The sequence below is a fragment of the Rattus norvegicus genome, chromosome 15 (assembly GCF_021556685.1).
Source record: "Rattus norvegicus strain SHRSP/BbbUtx chromosome 15, alternate assembly SHRSP_T2T, whole genome shotgun sequence".
Classification (NCBI taxonomy): Eukaryota; Metazoa; Chordata; class Mammalia; order Rodentia; family Muridae; genus Rattus; species Rattus norvegicus.
This window is the reverse complement of record NC_141548.1, coordinates 22429579-22452988: the sequence shown is the minus strand read 5'-3', so window position 1 is coordinate 22452988 and position 23410 is coordinate 22429579. Positions and strand designations below refer to the sequence as shown.

At 40.5% G+C, this 23410-nt stretch overlaps 1 protein-coding gene and 1 pseudogene across 2 annotated transcripts in view; both read right to left on the bottom strand.

The window, feature by feature from the left end:
• The window catches only part of Gpr137c (G protein-coupled receptor 137C), a 64533-nt gene that overhangs the window by 24575 nt on the left and 16548 nt on the right, over positions 1-23410 (bottom strand). The window contains 2 exon segments of the mRNA NM_001134541.4: positions 12924-13152; positions 14886-14929. Coding sequence (NP_001128013.2) covers positions 12924-13152; positions 14886-14929 — 273 coding nt within the window.
• On the bottom strand, positions 4826-5643 carry LOC148000898 (large ribosomal subunit protein eL8 pseudogene; annotated as a pseudogene). Its single transcript, XR_015638698.1, has one exon. The product of XR_015638698.1 is annotated as a large ribosomal subunit protein eL8 pseudogene (transcript).

The window sequence follows — 23410 nt, the reverse complement described above, 5'->3', positions numbered from 1 at the left end:
AAATGGATTTAACACACACACACACACACACACACACACACACACACACACACACACACACACATATTTTTCTTCTTAGCACCTCATGGTACCTTATGCAAAATCGACCATATAATTGGTCATGAAACAATCCTCGACAGATACAAGAAGATTGAAATAATCCCATGCATCCTATCAGATCACCATGAACTAAGGCTGTTCTTCAGTAACAACAAAAAGGACGGAATGCCCACATACACTTGGAAGTTGAACAATGCTCTACTCAATGATCACTTGATCAAGGAAGTAGTAAAGAAGGAAATTAAAGACTTTTTAGAATTTAATGACAATGAAGGCACAACATACCCAAACTTATGAGATACAATGAAAGCAGTGTTGAGGAGAAAATCTGTAATACTAAGTGCCCTCATAAAGAAACTGGAGAGATTCTATACTAGCAACTTAACAGCACAACTGAGAGCTATACAACAAAAAGAAGCTAACATACCCAAGGGGAGTAGATGGCAGGAAATAATCAAACCCAGGGCAGAAATCAACTAGTTAGAAACAAAGGGAAAAATACTAAGAATCAACAAAACCAAAAGCTGATTCTTTGAGAAAATCAACAAGACAGATAAACCCTTGGCCAAACTAACTAAAGGACACAGAGACAGCATCCAAATTAACAAAATCCGAAATGAAAAGGGAGACATGACAAGAGAAACTGAGGAAATTCAAAATGTCATCAGATTTTACTACAACAGCCTTTACTCAACAAAACTGGAAACCTAGATGAAATGGATGACTTTCTGGACAGATACCATGTACCAAACTTAATCAAGAGCAGTAAACTATCTAAACAGTCCCACAACCTCTAAGGAAATAGAAGGACTTATTAAAAACCTCCCAACCAAAAATGAGCCCAGGACCAGATAGTTTTAGTGCCGAATTCTACCAGACCTTCAAAGAAGAGCCAATACCAACACTCACCAAGCTATTCCATACAACAGAAACAGAAGGACACTACCTAACTCATTCTGTGAAGGCAAAGTTTCTCTGATACCTAAACCATGCACAGATTCAAAAGAGAAAGAGAACTTCAGACTAATTTCGCTTATGAATATTGATGTGAAAATACTCAATAAAATCCTAGGAAACCAAATCCAAGACCATATCAAAACCATCATTCACTATGATCAAATTGGCTCTATACCAGGGATGCAGGAATGTTTCAACATATGAAAATCTATTAACGTAATCCACTACAGAATCCAGTATAGAATACATAGGATACAATTTACAGAACTGAAGAAGTTTAAGTCCTTCAATCCCACTTAGAAGGGAAAGAATAATCATGGGAGGCAGAGGGAGAGAGTGGGTAGGATAAAAGGGAGAAAGGTTCAGGTATGGGTGTGGGGCAGGAGAGAAGTCCAGAGGGCCAGCAGAATGAGTAGAGATATGTAGCCTTGGGGGGTGGGAGTTGGGGGAATCCTCTAGAAAGTACCAGAGACCTGGGAAGTGAGGGACTCTCAGGACTCAATGGGAGGGACCTTAGATCAAATGCCCAACTGTGGGGAGAGTGAATTGGAAGAGTCCACCTCCAGTGGATAGACAGGGCCTCACGTGGAGGGATGAGGTTATCAACCCACAGTCACAATTTCTCACTCAGAATTGTTCCTATATAAAAGAACTTCAGAGACAAAAATGGAGAAGAGACTGAGGGAAAGGTAGTCCAGTGACTGGCCCGACTTGGGATCCAGCTCATGGCAAGGCACTAAGGCCTGACACGATTGCTGATGCTACAATGTTCTTACAGACAGGGGCCTAGATGGCTGTCCTCTGAGAGGTCCAATAAGCAGCTGACTGAGACAGATACAGATACTTATATCTAGCCATAGGACTGAAGTCAGGGACCCCTACAGTTGAATTAGGGGAAGGATGGAGAAGCTGAAGAAGTGGGTGACCCATAGGAAGACCAGCATTCTCAACTAACCCAGACCCTTGGGAGCTCCCAGACACTGAGCCACCAACCAGGCAGCACATATGTGCTGGCCCAAGGCTGACACCTATATAGCAGATGAGTGCCTGGTCTGGCCTCAGTGGAAAATGATGCATCTAATCCTCAAGACACTTGAGCCTCCAGGGAGGGAGGAGGTCTGGTGGAGGTGGTGGGGAGCATCCTCTCAGAGGATGAGGAATGGGATGAGAAACTGTGGGAGGAAGGACTGGGAGCAGGGGCTATGGCTGGATTGTAAATTAAAAAAAAAAAAAGAATAAAGTGGCACACACTAAGTTACTGAGAGGAGAGATCTAGTAGAGATCTTTATTCCCCCTTTAAGTGTCATTCTTCCTTTTGAATTTAATTAAATATATAGGATCCTTTCCCAGATACGTTTTGCCATTATTTTCAGATTTCCTAAATCCTCCTTCAAGGGGTTGGAAAGATGGTTCCTTTGTTAAGAGTACTGACTGCTCTTCCAGAGGACGCAGGTTTGATTCCGAGGACACACATGACACATGTAACTTCACTTCTGTGAGAGCTCTCTCTTCTGGGGTCCATGGGGGTCTATGCATGTGGTACATGCATCCAGGTAAAACACCCACACAGAAAAGAAAAACATATGAATCTCAGCGACAGCAACAACAGCAACAACAACAACAGCAACAACAACAGCAACAATAATAACAGCAACAACAATAGCAACAACAGTAGCAACAACAACAGCAACAATAGCAGCAACAACAGCAGCAACAATAACCACAGCAACAATAACAACAGCAACAACAACAACAGCAACAACAGCAACAGCAACAACAGCAACAGCAACAGCAGCAGCAACAACAACAGCAGCAACAACAGCAGCAACAATAGCAGCAACAATAACCACAGCAACAACAACAACAGCAACAACAACGACAGCAACAACAATGACAGCAACAACAACAACAACAACAACAGCAACAACAACAGCAACAGTAGCAGCAACAACAACAGCAGCAACGACAGCAACAACAGCAACAACAACAACAACAGCAACAACAGCACACTCACTCCTTCAAGCTAGATCACCTTCTGTTACAAGCACAAAGCTAACATTTGAGTACTTTCTAAGTTATACACTATATTATTATTCATGAACATTTTCATTGAGTTCTGACCACAAACTTGTGAGGTAGTTAGTGAGGTACTCAGCCTCACTAGAACCCAGGAGATCAACATTATCTTATCTCTACCACACTTTTTTTTAAAATTAACTTATAAGTAACAGTTATTTCTGTATGGGTTCCCACAAACTTCCCCTCTGGTTGATCCTTTCTCCCTTGCCTCCCCATCTCCCTACCATCGTTTCCTGTCATACCCTTTCACTATATATATTCTTCTTTTGTCTCCTTCCACTCTTCCCCTAGGACCTCTTCTCCAGTCACACAAATCCCTTCTCAGTTTCTAGGCCTTTACCCACATTTTCTCCCATCTGGATTAGTATATTTCATAGTTAAAGGCTAGGATGTTCATCTGAGAAATACTGTATTTTCCTTCTGAGGTTTAGGTACCACACTTAAACTGTTTTCCAATTCCTTCCATCCTCTTAAAAATTCATACATTTGTGTAGATGTATATTTTTAGTATTTATCTACCTGCTGATGGACATATAGGCTAATCTTATTTCCTTGCTATGGTGAACAGAGCAATCCTGAACAGGAATGGACAAGTGTCTCTGTGGTAGGATGTGGCATCCTTTGGGAACATGCCCAGAAGTGATACTATTGGGTCATATGGTGTATGTGTTAGTTCTTGAGAAGCCTCCACACTGGTTAGCACAATGAAGCCCTCACTCACACCAGCAGTGCATAAAGGTTCCCCTTTCCCTACATCCTCTATGGCATTTGTTTGCCATTTGCTTTCTTGATCTTTGCCATTCTTATTAAATGAGAAGGATAGATGACTCTCAAGGTAGTTTTAATTTGTATTTCTCTAATGGCCAGAGATGTCCAATGCTCAAAACGTATTGGCCACTTTTATTTCTTCTTTTGCAAACTATCTGTTCAGGTCATTGGTCCACTCACCGACCTTAGTTTTGTTTCTCTGGTATTTAATTCTCGCTGTTTTTATACATTCCAGATATTAAACCCATGTCTTGGGTATCCCATTCTGTAGGCTGCTTGTTTTCTCAGCTGATCGTTTTTCTGTGCAGAAGTGTTTAATTTCATACAGTCCCCTTTGTCAATTCTTGGTGCTTTTTCCTCTGTAGGTTGGCTCTACTCAGAGATCTGTGGCCTGTCCTTTCATTCTGAAGTGTTTCCCTTATGTTTCCTATGGTAGTTTCCAGGTCTCTGGTTTTAAATTAAGGATCCATTCTGTACTGACTTTGGTGCAGGGTAAAAAAAAAATGGGATCTAACTTCATTCTATAGGTGGCTATTCAGTTTTGCCAGGTTGTTTCTTTTTTAGTGTATTTAAGAAATAATTTTGTCAAAAGTTAGCCGTCCACATATATACAGTTTATGTCTGGATCTTCTTTAATAACCCATTGGTCTACATGTCTGCTTTTATTCCTGAAGCATAGTATCTTTATCACTGTGGCTCTGTAGTGTAATTTGAGGTTAGGGAATGTGATGGATCTGCTTGTGCTCTTTCTGCCTAGCTCTGTCCACTTGTTCTTCTGTGTTTCCAAATTGATTCCTCTGTTTCTGTGAAGAATGTCGTTGGAACTGTGGTGACACTTCTGAATCAGTAGACTCATTTTTGGTAGTGTAGTTACTTTCAGTGTCAACTCTGCCATCCAGGAGTACAGCGAATTTTGTTTCCTTTTTTTTTTTTAACTTTGTAATTATATTTATGTACAGAAAACTTTAGTGTACATTTAACCCAGCTTAGTGGCGAGTTCTTTAGCCTTTGCCTTTTCCAACTTGGCAATTCGAGCCACAAACTTAGGACCCAGGACGTTGCCTCCCCAGTGGTGGCGGATCTCGTCATATCTGTCATTATAATTGGTCCTAATAGTTTCCACCAGCTTAGCCAGAGCACCCTTGTCTTCCGAGTTCACCTGTGTGAAGGCAACAGTGGTGCACGTCTTCCTGTGGACCAGGCGCCCCAGCCTGGCCTTCCCCTTGATGATGCAGTAGGGCACCCCCATCTTTCGACATAGGGCAGGCAGGAAAACCACCAGCTCAATGGGGTCTACATCATGGGCAATCACCACCAGCTGAGCCTTCTTGTTCTCCACCGAGGTGGTGACTGTATTGACCCCTGCTCAGAGGACAGACAGGTGGTCTCTTAATTGGGACATCCCCTTTGCCAGCAGCCTCTGCTTCTTCTCCTGCTTTGTCTCTGGCCTGTACTTGTGGGCGAGCTTAAGGAGTTGAGTCGCTGTTTGCCTGTCCAGGGCCTGGGTGAACTGGTTGATGGCAGGAGGTACTTTGAGCCGCTTATAGAGGATGGCTCTTTGCCGCTGCAGCCTGATGTAGCGGGGCCATTTGACGAAGCGCGTGAGATCTCTTTTGGGCTGGATGTCCTGCCCAATGCCGAAGTTCTTAGGCCTTTTCTCAAACAAAGGATTGACCACCTTTTTGGCCTCTTGTTTCTTGACCACGGCGGGGGCCAGGGTCACCTTCTTCCCCTTGGCCTTCTTTCCTTTGGGCATCTTGCTCGGCTGGAGGAGAGAGCTGTTTCTGTTTTTTTATTTTATTTTATTTTTGTCGTGTATTATCTTCACTTTCCTTTTTCAGTGCCTCAGAGTCTTCAGTGTAGACATCTTTCACTTCCTTCACTAGGAGTATTACAAGGTATTTTTTCTTTGAGGCTATCGTTAAAAAAAAGGGGGGGGGGTTGGGGATTTAGCTCAGTGGTACAGCGATTGCCTAGGAAGCGCAAGGCCCTGGGTTCGGTCCCCAGCTCCGGGGGGGGGGAAGGGGGGGTACATGCTTTTGCTGACTCAGCACTCTGACGTGCACACAGAAGCTATTGATTCTTTGCGCTGTGAAGGGATCCATCAGGGAAGACAAAGATATTTAAGCTCAGAGACTATTAATTGCCCAAGGTCACACTTAGGCAAGACCAGATGAATGGGGTTTATATCCCTTTTCTCTCCATCTCAAGTTTCTCCTTCTAGTTCCTAAGGAGAACTAAGGTCTTTCTGTAGTAATTAAAAAAAAAAAGCCAAACATATCCAAGGAGGAAATATAACATACTCAAAGGTATATCCTATTTTATTTTAAATTTACATCTCTATAGATGGAAATAATCGGAAGCCACAGAGGTGCACGGAGGCTAAAAACGTGCATAAGAATACGTTTGTGGGTAGAGAAGAATGAGGAGAAACAAGACAGTGGAAAAGCCAGAGCAGAAGTCCATACAGTAAGGTCTTAACATTGATAGGGGCTGGCTACATGTTTGCTTCTGAATGTGAGACATGCTGGCCCGAGGAAGGAATTTTAATCAGTGACTTTTTTTTTTTTCCTTTTTGGTGTTAAAAATGAAAAAGAGCCTGTTCTTGAGGATTCTTGGTCTTCACCGTCAACATCCCAACTCTGTAAGCACACATTGATGATTTTAGTATAAGACTTTCTTTAAGGCTGGGGATTTAGCTCAGTGGAAGAGTGCTTACCTAGGAAGCGCAAGGCCCTGGGTTCGGTCCCCAGCTCCGAAAAAAAGAACCAAAAAAAAAAAAAAACTTTCTTTAAATGTTTTCAAATATTTATTTACTTACTAATACACACGTTCTTTTTTTGTTTCTTTCTTTTTTTTTTTTCGGAGCTGGGGACCGAATAATACACACGTTCTTAAGCACATACACCACTGCACGGGAATGGAAGTCAGAGGTCACCTTGTGGGAACTGACTCTCTCTTCCCACTGTGTGGATGTGGGGATCAAACTCAGGCTGTCGGACTCGGTGCCAAGTACCCATTGGCTGGGCCATCTAGCACTCATCGGAATGAAGCCTTTCTATTTTTGTTTGTGTGTCTGTAGGCGTATGTGAATCTATACCACATGTATGTGTAGCTATCCACGGAGGTCAGAAAGGTCACAGGTCTCCTGGAACTGGTTCTGAACAGTGACATGGAACTGAGGACGAAACTCGGGAGCTCGAGAGTGGCCTCTCGAGCTGCTAGAACAAACCTTTCTTATAAGAAAAAAAACTTGGGGGTTGGGGATTTAGCTCAGTGGTAGAGCACTTGCCTAGCAAGCTCAAGGCCCTGGGTTCAGTCCCCAGCTCCAAAAAAAAGAAAGAAGAAAAAAAAAAAAAGAAAAAAAACTTAAGTATCTTGATGTAGGCCAAGGCCTGGTATCTCTTCACAGCCTAGGACAGAAAAAGACAACTAATCCAGGGTATTACTCAGGCTTAGTTCAAAACTATAGTGATCTAGATAGAGCTGAGCACAAAATACATTTTAGAAGGTGAGAGAGACTGTACACCCTTTAGGTCATATTTCTGACGGACAAACTTGTGAATCTAGGAGGTGAGAATTTATTCTGACAACACCCTAGAATACAGAAACTTCAGGTCAGAGTCACCTTGATGGAAAAGCAAGCAGAGGGTAAAACTGGTTACTTTTTATGGAGTTGAGGAGGCCTGAAGATGGATGACAGAAATCTGATTTTCAAATTTCTTGAGGTGAGCTGATAGAGACAATGTGTAATCAACACTGACTTGTAAGTCGGTGTGCAGTGCATGAGACGTGGCTGAAATCTAAACCTAAATTTTTTTTTTGTTTTTAAATATTTATTTTTTTAAATTGTGTGTGTGTGCGCGCGCGCGTGTGTGTGTATGTGTGTGTATGTGTGTGTATGTGTGTATGTGTGTATGTGTGTGTGTATGTGTGTATGTGTGTGTATGTATCTGTGTATGTGTATGTGTGTATGTGTGTGTATGTATCTGTGTATGTGTGTGTGTGTATGTGTGTGTATGTGTGTATGTGTGTGTGTATGTGTGTGTATGTGCGTGCGTGTGTGTGTATGTGTGTGTATGTGTGTACGTGTGTGTACGTGTGTGTACGTGTGTGTGCATGTGTGTATGTGTACGTGTGTGTATGTGTGTGTATGTGTGTGTATGTGTGTATGTGTGTGTATGTGCATGTGCGTGCGTGTGTGTGTATGTGTGTATGTGTGTGTATGTGTGCATGTGTGTGTGTGTGTGTGTGTGTGTGTGTGTGTGTGTACACATGGGTTCAGATGTTTATGGAGAGGAGAGGCCTTGAATCCTTCTGGAGCTTGAGTTGTGAACTACCTGACATGGGTTCTCAGAATCAAACTCTGTTCTCCTACACGAGCAGCCTGCCTTCTTAACCACTGCATCGTCTCCCTTGTCTCTCCTTGTTTTTGTTAAGTAAGCAGTGTGAGTTACAATATTACAAAATTAAATGGTTATGGGAAACATCAAAACAGTTCTTGAGGAAATGCACTGTTCTACCTGTATTCGTTTATAAAAGAACGATTTTTATAGTTTATGTAAGCACATGCACGTAGAACAAGGTGGCAGCCTTAAGTATGTAAGAAAGCAGACAAACAAAGGAAGACAATGAAGGCACAGAAGTAAATGACCCAGATTCTAGGTAAAAATATTTTCTTATAGCAGAGCCCTATTACATACATACATAGGTTAGGCTGGCCTCAAACTAGCAGATCCATCTGCACCCGTACCCAAAGTGCTGGGATTAAAGATGTGCTACCATTCCTGGCTCTCAGTAACCACTGTTTTAAAAGCAAGTAAAACTCCTCTTTGAAAAAGAGAACCAAACCACAGTACCACTATGGCTGCTTGACATATAAATTAAGCACTAAAAAAAGTAAACATGAAAGACTCTTAAATGCCTTCCCTGTAAAGGGAGTTAGAGATGCAATTGCTAAAACCTTTAGTCTAATTCTGTGAAGACAAGTAATGATTTAGAAGTTGATATTTAAAAAAAAATGACTTCAAGGGCTATCAGACAAGAGTTAAATTTTGATATATAATAAAATGTTATATAGTCAGTCATGCTTTTTAATAAAACAAAGTTCTTTACTGGGGTGTAGTAAAGAAGGAGGGCATAAAGTTATATTAACTCCTGGTTCTAAATATAAATATCACGGTAACATTATGGCTGCTTGTTTGTTTCAGTGCTGGAGATGAAACCCAAGGCCTTGTGTACTGAGCAAGCTCCTTGCCGCTGAGCTGCATATGCAGTCATTGTCACTTCCTTTAAAACTGTGGAATTATATTCCTCTTTCGTACTGCCCAGGTTTTTTTTCTCCATCTTTATTAAATTGGGTATTTCGTATTTACATTTCAATTGTTATTCCCTTTCCTGGTTTCTGGGCCAACATCCCCCTAACCCCTCCCCCTCCCCTTCCCTATGGGTGTTCCTCTCCCCATCCTCCCCCCATTACCGCCCTCCCCCCAACAATCACGATCACTGGGGGTTCAGTCTTGGCAGGACCAAGGGCTTCCCCTTCCACTGGTGCTCTTACTAGGCTATTCATTGCTACCTATGCAGTTGGAGCCCAGGGTCAGTCCATGTATAGTCTTTGGGTAGTGGTATTGCCAAGTTTTATCAGTCAGCCTGGAGACTGCTGACCTGGTGGGAATAAACTATGCTAATGAATAATACCAGGGGAAGCTGAAACAAACAAACAAACAAACAAACAAACATACCAACAAAACCTCTCTCCAAACTTACCTAAAAGGTTTGTTCAAGCTTTCTAAGAAGCCCCCTATAAGCTATGCCAAAGCACAAAGATAAAGATGAGAACAGCTAACGTTTCTATTTCCAGTGCCAGATTAGATGTGTTGATTCCCCACATAATACTGGTTTATCTTTATTGCACTGCTAGGGAGACAGTTACGGAGAGGTTAAATTATGTGTTGGTAAAAGCCAGGCACTCTGATCCTTCAATTGTTCCTCAGTTAACTGTCTTACCCATGCTAATTCATGGGGCAAATGCGTTTACATTCTGAAGCCTCAAGAAGATACAGAGGGGGAAGTGTGGCCTTGCTTTACTTAGAATCCACATCTGTGTATATGCAGTATGTGTACACAAATGGTAGCTCACAGAAAGTGACAAGAGCTCTCAGACACACAATTTCAGGACAAGTCAGATAGTCATCTCGTCTAGGTTTGGTTGTGGAGACTGGAGGCGGAGACCGGATGGAGGTCTTCAAGGCTGAGGAAGAGGGACAGGCAGAGAGCACTAGGAAGGGGGTTGGCAATTCTGGATGATGCAGCTCAGGGTAGTGGAGGCAGGAGGCATATCTTGTGCCATTTGAAAATGGTTTGGCTGAGAGATTAGTATCTCACTGTCTGTAAAGGAAGAGAACTAGAAAGAGGAAAGTAAAAGAGACTGAACCTTAAGAAAACACTCTTGGGTCTGTCGGGGAGACTGATGTGAAACTGGCAGTGGTGGGTTGATAGGCCTTGGTTGACTGTTGTAGGTGTTGGTTGACAGAAGTAGCCAGTGCTGTTTATTGTTCCAGGAGTGTAAAAAAAAAAAACATGCAAATGAGCCACGTGATCGTACAGGGGGAAGTAAAAGCAAGATGCAGCACTGCCTGAACACAGCAGAGGTTCCTCAGGGAAATGACTTTGAAGTCATGTCTAAAGATTTATAAAGCTCTATTTATCGATCATCTATCTATCTATCTATCTATCTATCTATCTATCTATCTATCTATCTATCTGAATGTGGTTGTCATCCTGAGAATGCAAAATTGTCTGTTCTTTCAGAACACACATGCATATATGTGTATATGCATTTACACACACCTACATACGTATATACACATCCCGACATCCACATTATCTACAAGCTCGTACTCAATGCCACACATATATTGCGATAAAATAACCTCTATCCAGTGACACTGTCAGTTATCAACGTTAGAAACTTCCATGGCTTTTCATGAGTGTCTTAACGTTTACTTATTTTTCAAAACAAGAAAAAGAAGAAACAAGGCATGACTGTTTCAAGTGTCACGTGGACTTCATCATATAGGTAAAATATCACCTCTAATCCGTCACACAAACAAGATTTTATCTCCATGATATAGTATTCCGCTAACCCAAGTGCATGCACACATTATCTGGTAAGAATGTTTTATGGCAGTACTACTGCTCTTATTGGACAAAATAATATTAAGTTCTCTCTACAGCGTTATGCTTTTTTCTATTTAGAACAAGCCTTGGCTTTTATTACTTAAAAAAGCTTCATGTTTAATCACTTCCTGACTCCATGCCTGCATCTTCAACACTTTCACGATTTTCTGCTCCCCAGAAGCAGACCCTGTCTCAGATAACACAGCACACGTGGAGCCAGCAGAAGCCGTGCTGAGGTGCTTCTGTGTTTTAGACAACCTCATGGGGACTTTAGGTTTTAATAGCATGAAACCCTTGAGGTCTGTCTTGGGCACACATCGTGTGTATTTTGGTGCTTTCCAACTTTGGTATAAAGGTAAACAATACTATCGAGGGGTTCGAGACAGCCTAGTTTTGTTACGGCCTATACTGTAGGAAAGCCGGTGAGCGTGTGTTGAATGCTGGTCCATCCTGAGTGCTTCCAGGCACTGTCCCGCGAGGAGGCTGAGATATGGTTGCCTCATTCAAACTAGTTCTGGTTTACTTCATTTCGCTAGCCTCTAATGCAGAGTCACAGAAAAATACCTAGTTGTTTAGGAAGATCTGAAATTTGGACTGGAGCTTAGCTGTTGAAGTCTAAGGCTCACAACCAATTTGAACATTTTTTAATTGCTACAACTTTTTTTTCATGTTAAAAATGAGACTGCTAATTGTGTTCGCAGGCTTTGCCACGCCGCCTCTCCCTTGCTGAGCTCCAGTTGAAGGAGGAGGGGGGGTGGTAAGTGAGGAGGTGCCCATAGCATGGCTCGCACAAGGCGGACTGCCCGCAAACCCAGTGGTGGTAAAGCACCCAGGAAACAACTGGCTACGAAAGCAGCTCTCAAGAGTGCGCCCTCTACTGGACGGGTGAAGAAACTTCATCCTTACAGGCCTGGTACAGTGGCTCTCCGTGAAATCAGACATTGTCAGAAGTTCCCTACACTTCTGATTCCCAAGCTCCCCTTTCAGCAAGAAATGGCTCAGGACTTCAAAACAGATCTGCGCTTCCGGAGTGCAGCGATTGGTGCTTTGCAGGAGGCAAGTGAGACCTATCTGGTTGGCCGTTTTGAAGATACCAACCTGTGTGCTAGCCATGTCAAATGTGTAACAATTATGCCAAAAGACATCCAGCTAGCCCGCCGCATACGCGTAGAATGTGCTTAAGAGTCCACTATGAGGGGAAACATTTCATTCTCAAAAAAACCTTTTTCCTCTTCTTCCTGTTATGTAGTTCTGAATGTTAGATATTTTTTTTTAAGTCTATGATTGCGAGTGGAAACCTAGGGGACAGAATCAGGTATTGGCAGTTTCTTCACATTGTATGTGAGTTTTGAATATAAATGCAAGATGTAAAGCATTGAGGTAAGCAAAATGTTTCAGTGTACACATCTCAACAGTTCAACTTTTAACAATTATAAATAAACCTGTTAAAAATTTCTGCACAATGCCAGCATTTGGATTTTTTAAAAAATAAGTAAATTTCTTATTGACGGCAACTAAATTGTGTTTGTAGCATTTTATCATACAGTGGATTCCATCCACTCAGTATACTTTTCTAATGGAGTTGTCCTATACGCAAGTACATGTTTTTAATGTTGTCTGTCTTCTGTACTGTTCCTGTAAGTTTGCTATTAAAATACATTAAACTATAGAAAAAAATGAGACTGCTCTCCAGAGTACTCTTTTAAAAAGCAATAAAAATTCCCCATTAAAACCTTCAGGCGGGGTTGGGGATTTAGCTCAGTGGTAGAGCGCTTGCCTAGCAAGCAGAAGGCCCTGGGTTCGGTCCCCAGCTCCAAAAAAAAAAAAAGAAAAAAGAAAAAAAAAAACCTTCAGGCATATTTAAGAACTATACTTACCTTTGATTCGAGGTAGACATTTGCTGATGACATTTTTGTAATTTTGCATATGTAACTAACTAAAGAGATGGCACAGAGAATAAACAAGCTATCGTTAACCAGTGCTCGAACAAACACAGTCCATTTCAATTGATTTTCGGGGACATCTCCGTGGACTAGCATTGCACAGGTCAAGTTCACTGCTAAGAAGAGAAGGCTTGCCAGAATAAAGCCCAAATGCAGTAGAATTCTGAAAGAAAAAAAGGTTGTTTGACGTTCATAAACTGTTGCGAAATTAGTGTTATTTCAGGGATAAGAATTTTTTCAGCTTAAAATGCTTATAATTTCATTAAACACAAATTTAATAATCTCCCATAGTTACTTGGCATGTCGGCCACTATGAACTTAGCATATGAACTATTTCAAAATGTACAGACTCTAAATCATTACCTTATAAATAATCTGATGTATAAAACCAAATATTGACCTGTGTAGTTGAAAAAAACCATTGAACCATCTTAACACCACTATGGGGAAATCATGATTTTTTCTTCATTTTTATAAATACCGATATATATATATATATATATATATATATATATATATATCGGCATATACATATATATATGCATTTGCATTGGCCTTCCTATTCTAATAACTGTCAGGTTCTTAAAATTTATGTAGGGAATTGATATGCTGTGCCTAATTAATTCGTCAATTCTAAGAGCTATGGGAAATAGTTTTAAACAAGGTTTGAGACTATGACCTGATTATAACACACGTTTCAAACTTGACCAAAAAAAAAAAAGAAAAGAAAGAACATTGGAACAGAATGTGTAGTTCCCAGCACTCATTGTAAAAATTCTTGCAAGGTGTGGCCATCTGTACCCAGTAGTAGTTAACAGTAATCTTGTGGAAAACAACCCCAGGTCAAATACATTTGTACCCCCAAAATAAGCATGTTTGCATTTCTAGCATCTTCTATTTTGGATTGCTTTCAATAGATATCATGAGCCATCCATCCTTGGAGATAATTTATAGAAGTGGAAAGTAATCTGCGTTTAGTAATAAGAAAACTTTGAGTATACAAGTGAAGTTTAAAAAAAATGAGTTTGAAAGATTACACGAAGCAACATTTTTGAGAGGGTCTTGCTATGTGGTCCAGATTGTCTTCCTCCCTCGGTCTCTCCAGGGTTGGGAGTATAGCCTGTGCTACCACACATGGTGATATGCTGAACCGAATAATAAGAGAACTGCTTTAGAACCTTAAATTGAAGCATGACCTTGAAATTACGTTATGTAGTGAATCAGAATAGTTTAGGAAACCAGAGCTCAGAAGGGTTGCGTCAGGAGAACTGGGTCTGAAACTCATGTCTTTGGACGTATTTTCTGTTCCCTCTGCTGAGAGTAACCAGTACAGAAACACTGCTTATCTCAGGAAACTGATAAGCGCTAGTTTCTGCATATGTGGATGCATAGTGCAGTGGGGAGAGGAAAGGAGGAGCCAGGAAGGGAAGGGAGCCAGGGTCCGGTGGAGGAGTGGGGCCGTGGAGGGTGGTGTAGAAGAGAGAGGGAGGGAGGGAAGGAGGGAGGGAGGGAGGGAGGGCATAAGTGTGAGTCTCATGGCTATCACAGCTGAAGGGAGGAAGCTAACTACTGTGCTTATTTCCTTTGAATTGACCGATGACTTGATTTTCTATAAGACTGCAAAGGCACCCTCAGCAATTCCTTCCTTTTGCCTTCATCAACCTACTTAAAGTATTTACTTGGGGGCCTGGAGGGAAGATTTAGCAGTTAAGAGCACTGACTGTTTTTCCAGACCTGTTTAGATGTCTAACATCCACACAGCACTCACAACTGTCTGTAACTCATACATGTGGTGCACAGATATACATGCAGGCAAAACACCAATATGCATTAGGTAAACAAATTACAACAGTGTCAGATCTTTTAGACGGACAATCTGACACTCATGAAACTTACTTGTGTTTGTCAAGTTCAGTGGCACATCTGACTTTACATATGACCTGTAAAGAGAGCGCAAAGAGTTTAAAAACGTGTGTAATACGGATAGTTTTCAATTTTCTTTGACTTTGTGCTTCCAATGATGCAGCTATAAAGTCCAGTGCTTTCAGCTGAATTACGGTGAAATAGAAATAGGTATCCATTTTTTTTTTTTTTTCCGGAGCTGAGGACCAAACCCAGGGCCTTGCGCTTGCTACTGAGCTAAATCCCCAACCTGGAAATATGTATCCAAATACTTAAGTTTCTATCTTAAGTGCCACACACAATTGTTAGACAGGTGGGAACCTTTTTATGAAGCAGATACTATGGTGGATGGCTCCTCATCGATCCTAAATATTTAAAAAAATAAGTTAGTTTGATTTTATGTGCATGGGTGTTTTGCTTGCATGCACATCTATGTGCCGTGTGTGCCTGGAGACTTTAAAGGCCAGAGGACATCAGACATCAGAGCCATGAGCTGGCATTATCTAATCTACAGTTGTGAGCTCAATGGGAGATGTGGGTGCTGGGAACTGAACCTATGTCTTCTGGAAGAGCAGGCAGTCCTCTTAAATCACTGAGCCTTCTTTCCAACCCCTACCCTAAACTTTTTATTAGTCAATAAAGCTTGTTAATTATCAATAGGGCTATGTTCACCAAAGATCATTTTCTTACTGGTAAAGTTGAACTGTAGTTTTTAGATAATGGGAAGGGATCGAAGGTTTTTATACCGACATTCCAAAGCACGGTGTTTCCCTAACCTGGTATTAACATACAGGCACAGACAGGGGCAGTGAAGAGCAGAAGTAGGAAGACTAGTTATGAGATTATAAAACGTGGCATGAACTTTAATGATTTGAAAAGACAGACAAAAACCAAAATGTTATGCACACACATACTGTTAAATACTCAGGGACTTACTGACTTCAGACAAATACTCCTTGAGAACTTACTACGATCCCTTGCTCTTGATATGGGGGCATGTCCCATAATTCCCAGCAAGTGGGAAGCAGAGGCAAAGGCAGAATGATGCCGGGTTTCAGGCTAGCCTGAGTTACATTGTTAGGCTAGCCTGAGTTACATTGTTAGGCTAGCCTGAGTTACATTGTCAGGCTAGCCTGAGTTACATTGTTAGACTAGCCTGAGTTACATTGTTAGACTGTCTCAAAACAAAGACAAGAGAACACAAAACAGTGGGGAAAGCCCAGCTGTCTCACGCCCTGTGTGTAAGGTGTCAAAAGATCATAAACATAATTGCTGTTTACACTTTGTAGAAACTCACTGCATAAAAGCAAAAGACAAACCACCTGTTTTGACATACTGGGGTAAAAAGACAATGGTGCTATCACAAAACCACGAAAGGAGAAAGAGAATGAGTTCAGGAATGGGTAAGAAGTAAGGGAGACTATGGAGCAAGGCAGGGCTTCTCAGAGGAAGCAGCTCTGAAAGGCGAATGGGTGCTCATGGGTTCTCAGCAGATGGGGGTTAGTCTAGCCATAGCTACTGCATGTGCCTAACACCCCTCTGTGTACCAAAAGGCCGATGTATGGCAGAGCCTGATATATTATCCCATTAGTCCCCTTACATCATTCTCAGACTCGCCCATTTTCTGACTTCTTTACCACACTGGATTATTTCAAGAGTCTTTTAATTGGTTTCTCTAAGTCCACTGTAACTCCATCTACTTCTTTAGAAGATAGCGCTTCCCTTTATCCCCGTTCCTTTTCTGTGCCCAAGTGATTCAGTTTTGAAACTGTGGTAAGATATATGTAACATAACATTACAATGTCACCGTTTATAAACATCTGCTCCAGTGGCAGTGAATACACTTACACTGCTGTGCAACCATCGCCATCAGCCTCTACAGCCTTTCTGTTCTTCAAGTCCCTTAAAAACATCCCCATTTTTCTTTCTTCCATCCTCTCATAACCATTTTATTTTCAGTATCCATAAATTTAACTCCTAATTATATAACTAGACTTATCCAATAATAAGCCTGTGACTTATTTCACTTAGATGTTTTTAAGACGTATCTGTATCAGAATTTCTTTCCTAAGACTATGTATATGTCTACATATATGCATATATATCATATACACATATACAATGTACATTTACTCATATATGTACATTATGATGTACATAATACATACATATGTATACATATATGAATAGTCAGTCTTAGGAAGGAAATATATATTTTATAAATATTAACTTTACTTATGCATTCACTCATCATTGGACATGTATGTAATTCTACACTTTTGTTATTTGTGAATGTTGCTATGAAGATCTACGTTCTATGTAAAATATTAAGATATCATTTGATAGTGGTACCTCTACTTCATTGCCTGTTTCCTTTTAAAAGTAAATCTGTAACTGACTATGTAATTCTAGGTCTTCTGTGGGAGCACCAAGTTCTGTTACCTCTTCAGCTTCATTAATATAAAATTCAGTGTTGAAACAACTGTATTTCTAAAGTTATTTTTTAGGTAACTTTTTTATATGAATGTATATGAGCATGTTTGTGAGCCATGTGTATGTCTGGTGCCTGCAGAGGTCAGGAGAGGGTGGTAAAACCCTTGGAACTAGGGTTCTGGATGGTTGTGGTGATTGGCACTGTCCCCAGAGCAATAAGTAGTCTTAATACTTTTTGTAAAGATACTGTGTCACTATGTATCCCCAACTGGCTAGAACTCTCTACATAAACTAGGCTGGCCCAAAACTCACAGAAACCCACCTGCCTCTGACTTGAGAGTGCTAGGATTAAAGGTAGCTATAGCAGTATTATGCAATGTTCAGGCTTTATTAATATTTTCGGTTATCTCGATAATGCCTTTATGGTGAAAAACCAGGAAGTATGCATCAAATATATTGTTTCTCTTACACTTTTGTTTAACTTTACCCTGTGTGTGTGGGCATGAGGGTTCCGTGGTACGCATGTGCATGTTGAAGGATAACTTACTGGAATCTGTCCTCTCCTTCCACCATGTGGATTCTGGGGTTGCAGTTGATGTCATTTGGGTTGGTGCCGTGGATCTTTGCCTCCTAACCATCTGGCTTTGTTTAGTGTCATTTAATATACTATACCTTTGTCTTTTCTAATATTACTGAAAAATGTGTTCTTCTCCCTTACATCTCCAGCATAACCATTTGTTGGTATGTGTGCTTCTCCACCTTGGATCGTTTTGGCTGTTTACTTATGACTGGATTTATGCTTTTCAGCTGGAATGCCGCAGAGCTAATGATGAAGTAGCCTTCTTATCAGGGACTCATGATGGTGTTTCCTTCAATTCCTACATTACTAACGCTGACGAGGTAGTTGGGGTTGAGTCTGTGAGTTTTCCCCACTGTTGGTAACCATTTTCTATATTGTAACTAGCAAGTATTGTATGTGTGTGTATTTAAACACTTTGTAATTATCCTTCAAAACTTTATTCACTAGATTTAGTATGTACAATTGACTCTTGTCTGCATGAATTACAGTACAGCATTGTCGTTATAAATCTCATAATACCATCCCAGAAAAAAGTGCACAGGCTTTAGTATATGTGGACTCGAGTGAAAGGGCTTGTATCCTACCTTATATTCTTTTAGTTTCTTGCCTTCAATCTTATGATCCATCCACTCTGAAATATTTACAACTTCTCGATAAAGTGGTTCAATTTTGTATATCTTTATGCCTTTGTACATGTTTGTACTTTATCTGGAATGTACTTTCATGATCATGTAACAAATTTCAACTCCTCAGGACTTCCAACTCACGACTTTTTATTGTTTGGTTAGGTGGCTCAGGGAAAGAGAAACTGTCATGTTTACATTACTAATCATACTCCATGAAATGTATTTTCATATTTAATTGCTTCTTGAGAAAAGTCACAATTTACTTATATCTAAAGGCTCACTTTTTATCACAATGCTTGCTTTATAGCAGAAGTTCAGAAAATATTTTTTTAAAATGATCAATGTATTCAGGTCAAAGACAGTACTTTGGTGTTATGGTGTAGTATAGGGGAGTGTGGAAAGGTGGAAGAAATCGAAGCTGGAAGGGCAAGGCAGCTTTTAATCACAGAGACCTTATATAAAGTGCTAGAGGAGTATTCTTTAGCCTGTTGCAAACTGTAATATGATTCTATTTGGGTGATTCTTCTACGATCATAGAAAATGGAGTGACATGAGGTAAAACTTTTTCATTAAATACCATTGATACGACTGAATCTACAAGATCATGTCCCCAGGTTAAAAACTTTTAACTTTAAAAGTCATATTCATTTGTGTGTATGAGTATGTTGGTATGTACGTGCCATGACGTGTGTGTGGAAGTCAGAGGACAACTTGTGGGAGCTGAGTCTCTCCTTTCACCACATGGGTTCTGGGAATTGAACACAGGTGGCCAGGCTTGGTGACAATTTCCTTTCCTGCTGGGTCATCTTGGCATAACTGTTAATAGTTTGTTGTTTATTTATGTAGTGTTGGTTTTCTTGACAAGGTTTTTTTTCTATGTAGCCCTGGCTGTCCTGGAATTCACTCTGTAGACGAGGCTGTCCTCCAGCTCAAGAGGTCAGCTTGCCCCTGCCTCCCAAGTGCTGGGATTAAAGGCATGTGCCACCACTGCCTGGCCTGTTACTCTGTTTTGAATCTAAGGAACTATTAGAATGAAGAACCAACTAATAAATGAAATAAATCAGATCATGGGCTTCGCTTTTATTTTTTAAAATTTATTACATCTGAATAGATACAAAGACGGTGAGTTTTAGAATGTATGAAGGAAACTACAGACTCCTGCCCAGGTGACAACTGAAACTCTAGTGGCAGATGCTTGAGGAACAAAGACGAGAAATAACCTGTGGTATCTTCATATTTAATAGATTTAAAAAGCACAAGAATGACAAAGAGAACTAAGGCCAGGAAGAGGAACAGAATTAGATCATTCATAGAAACCAGCAGGATGATTTCAACTAAAGGGGAGTATAGCCCACGTACAATTTCATGAAAAGCAAAAAATGACTAAAAAGGTAGCATTTGGTTGGGTGACTGGTATGTCACTAATACCTTGCAAAAAGGGTTTCCCTGTAGCCCACCTTATTGCATGTGCAAGTAATTCTGGCCCCTCACAGTGTTGCCCTATGGACTGGAGCCCAGAGACCTGACATAGAGCCCTGCTTGGGTAGCTGCTTTTAAAAGCCTAGAGTAATAAATGGCCCCTTTCTTTGACCTGTGAGTCTTATGTTTCTTTTGGCACAGTATAAAAATGGTGACAGGTACTCTGTTAACATTTCAAGCAGGGTGAAAAAGACCCTTTATGTTTCTGATCTAAAATCTTTTTGTAGAAATGAACTAAAAAGAAGGGGGTGAGGCAGAAACTGGAGGAAAGAGGAAAGAAAGCTGCACTACTCGAGAAGATTGTAGTGGAACAATTCAGGTGAAGAAATGCACACAAGAAGGAAGGAAAACTTAAGAGGTCTACGTGGAACGTTGAAAGTAATTTATAGACCATCTCTCCATTAAAAACATTTGAGTGCTGGGGAGATGGTTCAGTGGTTAAGTTACCTGTCATGGGACCTGCACCGTGCAAGGGAGAACAGATTCCTGCAGGTTGCCCTCTGATCTTCCCATTTGCTATGAGATGCCCACCCCCATAATATATACACATGTCCACTTACACATAAGCAAATGTAATACGTGAAAAATTGACACTATAGATTGAGACATTTTGATATAAATTGGGATTAGAAAATTTGGCAAATAGATTCTCTTTTATTCTTCTATTAAAGTCTATTTTTCAACATAAAGATATATTCTGGAGAAGAATATTCGATTTAAGCGTTTGGGACATGGATAATGTTAAGTGGAAGTATTTGAAAGAACTAAGGTGCACAGGTGCAGTTGACAACGGATATAGCCATCAAGATTTGTTGATTTTTTTTTTTTTTTTGGTTCTTTTTTTTCGGAGCTGGGGACCGAACCCAGGGCCTTGCGCTTCCTAGGTAAGCGCTCTACCACTGAGCTAAATCCCCAGCCCCAAGATTTGTTGATTTTAAAACTAAAGTAATCTAGTAGGGAAAAGCAACTGACAACATAGAATGTTCAGGTTTAACAAGGCTGTCTTCATGTATTGATTTAGGACTGTAAGTTGTGGGAACTATTCTGGAGAAGAGCTTCTTCTGATGACTGCACTTGTCTGGCAGAGCAAAGTGTCAAGAGATGAAAAATAACATGGAACAGAGAAAGAAGGGGTAAGATGGCCAAAGGGAGGCTGGAGAGATGGCTCAGCGGTTAAGAGCACTGACTGCTCTTCCAGAGGTCCTGAGTTCAAATCCCAGCAACCACATGGTGGCTCACAACCATCTGTAATGGGATCCAATGCCCTTTTCTGGTGTGTCTGAAGATATAATAAATAAATAAATCTTAAAAATAAGATGGCCAAAGGGATGGTATAGAAAAACAGATAAGTGAATTGAAGAGGTCTAGGAGAAAAGAGAAACACTGGTTAGAAAGAACAGCTCCATTTTAAAGAACCCGTGTTAATAGATAGCTTAAGCAGAAATGGAAACATTTTGGAAAACACTGAATTGAGGCTTTTGGTGGCTAGCAACATGGACTTTGAAAATGGTCCTCTACCAAAGGAGACAAGGCAAGACAAAAGTGCTGATTCACCCGAGGAGGTCCGGGTTATTATTATACTCAACGATGACCTAATCAAATGGCATAGATTTCAGAGAGGAGAGAGGAGATGATGGCATAACATCAGTGAAGAGTACTGAGAAGCAGAAGATAGACTTACTGTCTCCCTGCTACAAAAGCCACGGAGTGCCATCTGGGGATAGCCACATTTCAGAACAGGCCATTAAAAAGATCTTATCAAGAGGAGAGAGGGGGCTGGTTTAAAAGGGTAATTCATATTACTGGTCAAAGAATAATGGGTCTAAGAGGGATTTGAGCTAGATAAAACAGAATTAAAAGGTCGCTTACAACCTGGACTTGCAGAATAGATTTCAATGCATCATTTAACCTGTGGTTAAATAATATTTTTATTATGGGAATACTAAAAACAATATGGTACTAATATCAATAGACTCCAAATATTTGACAAGTGCATTGAACGAGATCGAATCCTTAGTGAAAATGGCCACTAGAAAAACATACACTGAACAATTATATACAATTTGTTAAGATGGCTAAGATAACTCATAAAACATAGTAGCATGTGTTTTACAAGGATTATTCGAAGCTTAGGACAGTAAATGTGTCAGTTCAGTTCGACGGAAAGAATGGTGAGAAAGTAGAAGGTAGGCAGGAATAAGGCAGTTTGCTCGGAGTACAGATGCCAATGGAGAAGATATGAAAAAACCCTGACATAGGGTTTGGTGATTAATGAAGATTTAAATAACATTTAATTTTACCTTATAACATTCGAGACATAAATAAGCAATCTGAAGCAGTTTCTACCCTAAAATGTAGATGTATGAATTCCACTTTAGTTTCTCAGAGGAGAGGTGAGTATAGCCTATTTTATGTACGAATATATCCTGTGTCAGTACCCAAAATATGAAGATGGCGCTATGGTCTGAATGTTTACATTTCCCCAAATTTATGTTAAGATATTAGTCCTCGATTTGAAGAGGCAACTGGAGCATGCTTAGGTCACATTGACGGAGTCCTCACAAATGAGGACTTAGTGTTCATGTAACAGTAACTTCATAGAGGATCCTACTGTCTTCTATCAACTGAGGTTACAGTGAGAAGCCACTATCTATGCTCCAAAGTGGGCTCTCAACTAGGCGAGTCTGCCATGTACTTTACAGTCTGTAGAATGATGAAGTAATTTTTTGTTATTCACAAGCTCGTTTATACTAGTCCATGGGATTCTGTTTCCTCAGACTGAATGGCCCAATGTTTAACCAGGAGGTAAGTGATGTTTATATCTCTCTGGCATGTAAGGCACAATGCTTTGAAGATGGTTTAAGTACTGAAATACTTTCCTGTGGAGTTCTTCTCACTTTTGTTGAACTGAAATTAAAAACTTTACCAGAGAGCTTATCTGTATAGAATTTAGAATTCATGCTAAAATGAATCACGATAAATATAATCTCTTCTCCATGGTGAATTGCTAGGCATACGCATCTAACTATGTAGATTACTCTCACGGAAGCAGCCGTCTACAGTTTCCATCTCAACTGCTCAAATCGCTGTGTAGAACGGTGCACTGTTCCGAAGCTTACTCATGCTGTTGACTACACAAGGTGATGGGGTCTCAGCTACTGCAGCTCTAAGCTCAACACCTCCTTCTTTTCCATGTCAGTCATTTATTTTTGGTTGTGAGCCTAGCCTTTAACGGCTGAGCCATCTCTCCAGCCCCAGTCATTTATTTAAAAGAGCTTCTGTCTTCTATTTTTTCTATCTTCATGTTCTTCCTAGGATACAATACCTCCTTGCATCTCTGATAGGAATCTAGTATATTGTGTTTTTAAAGTTTCTTTTTTCTACTTTGGTTTCTTTAAAGC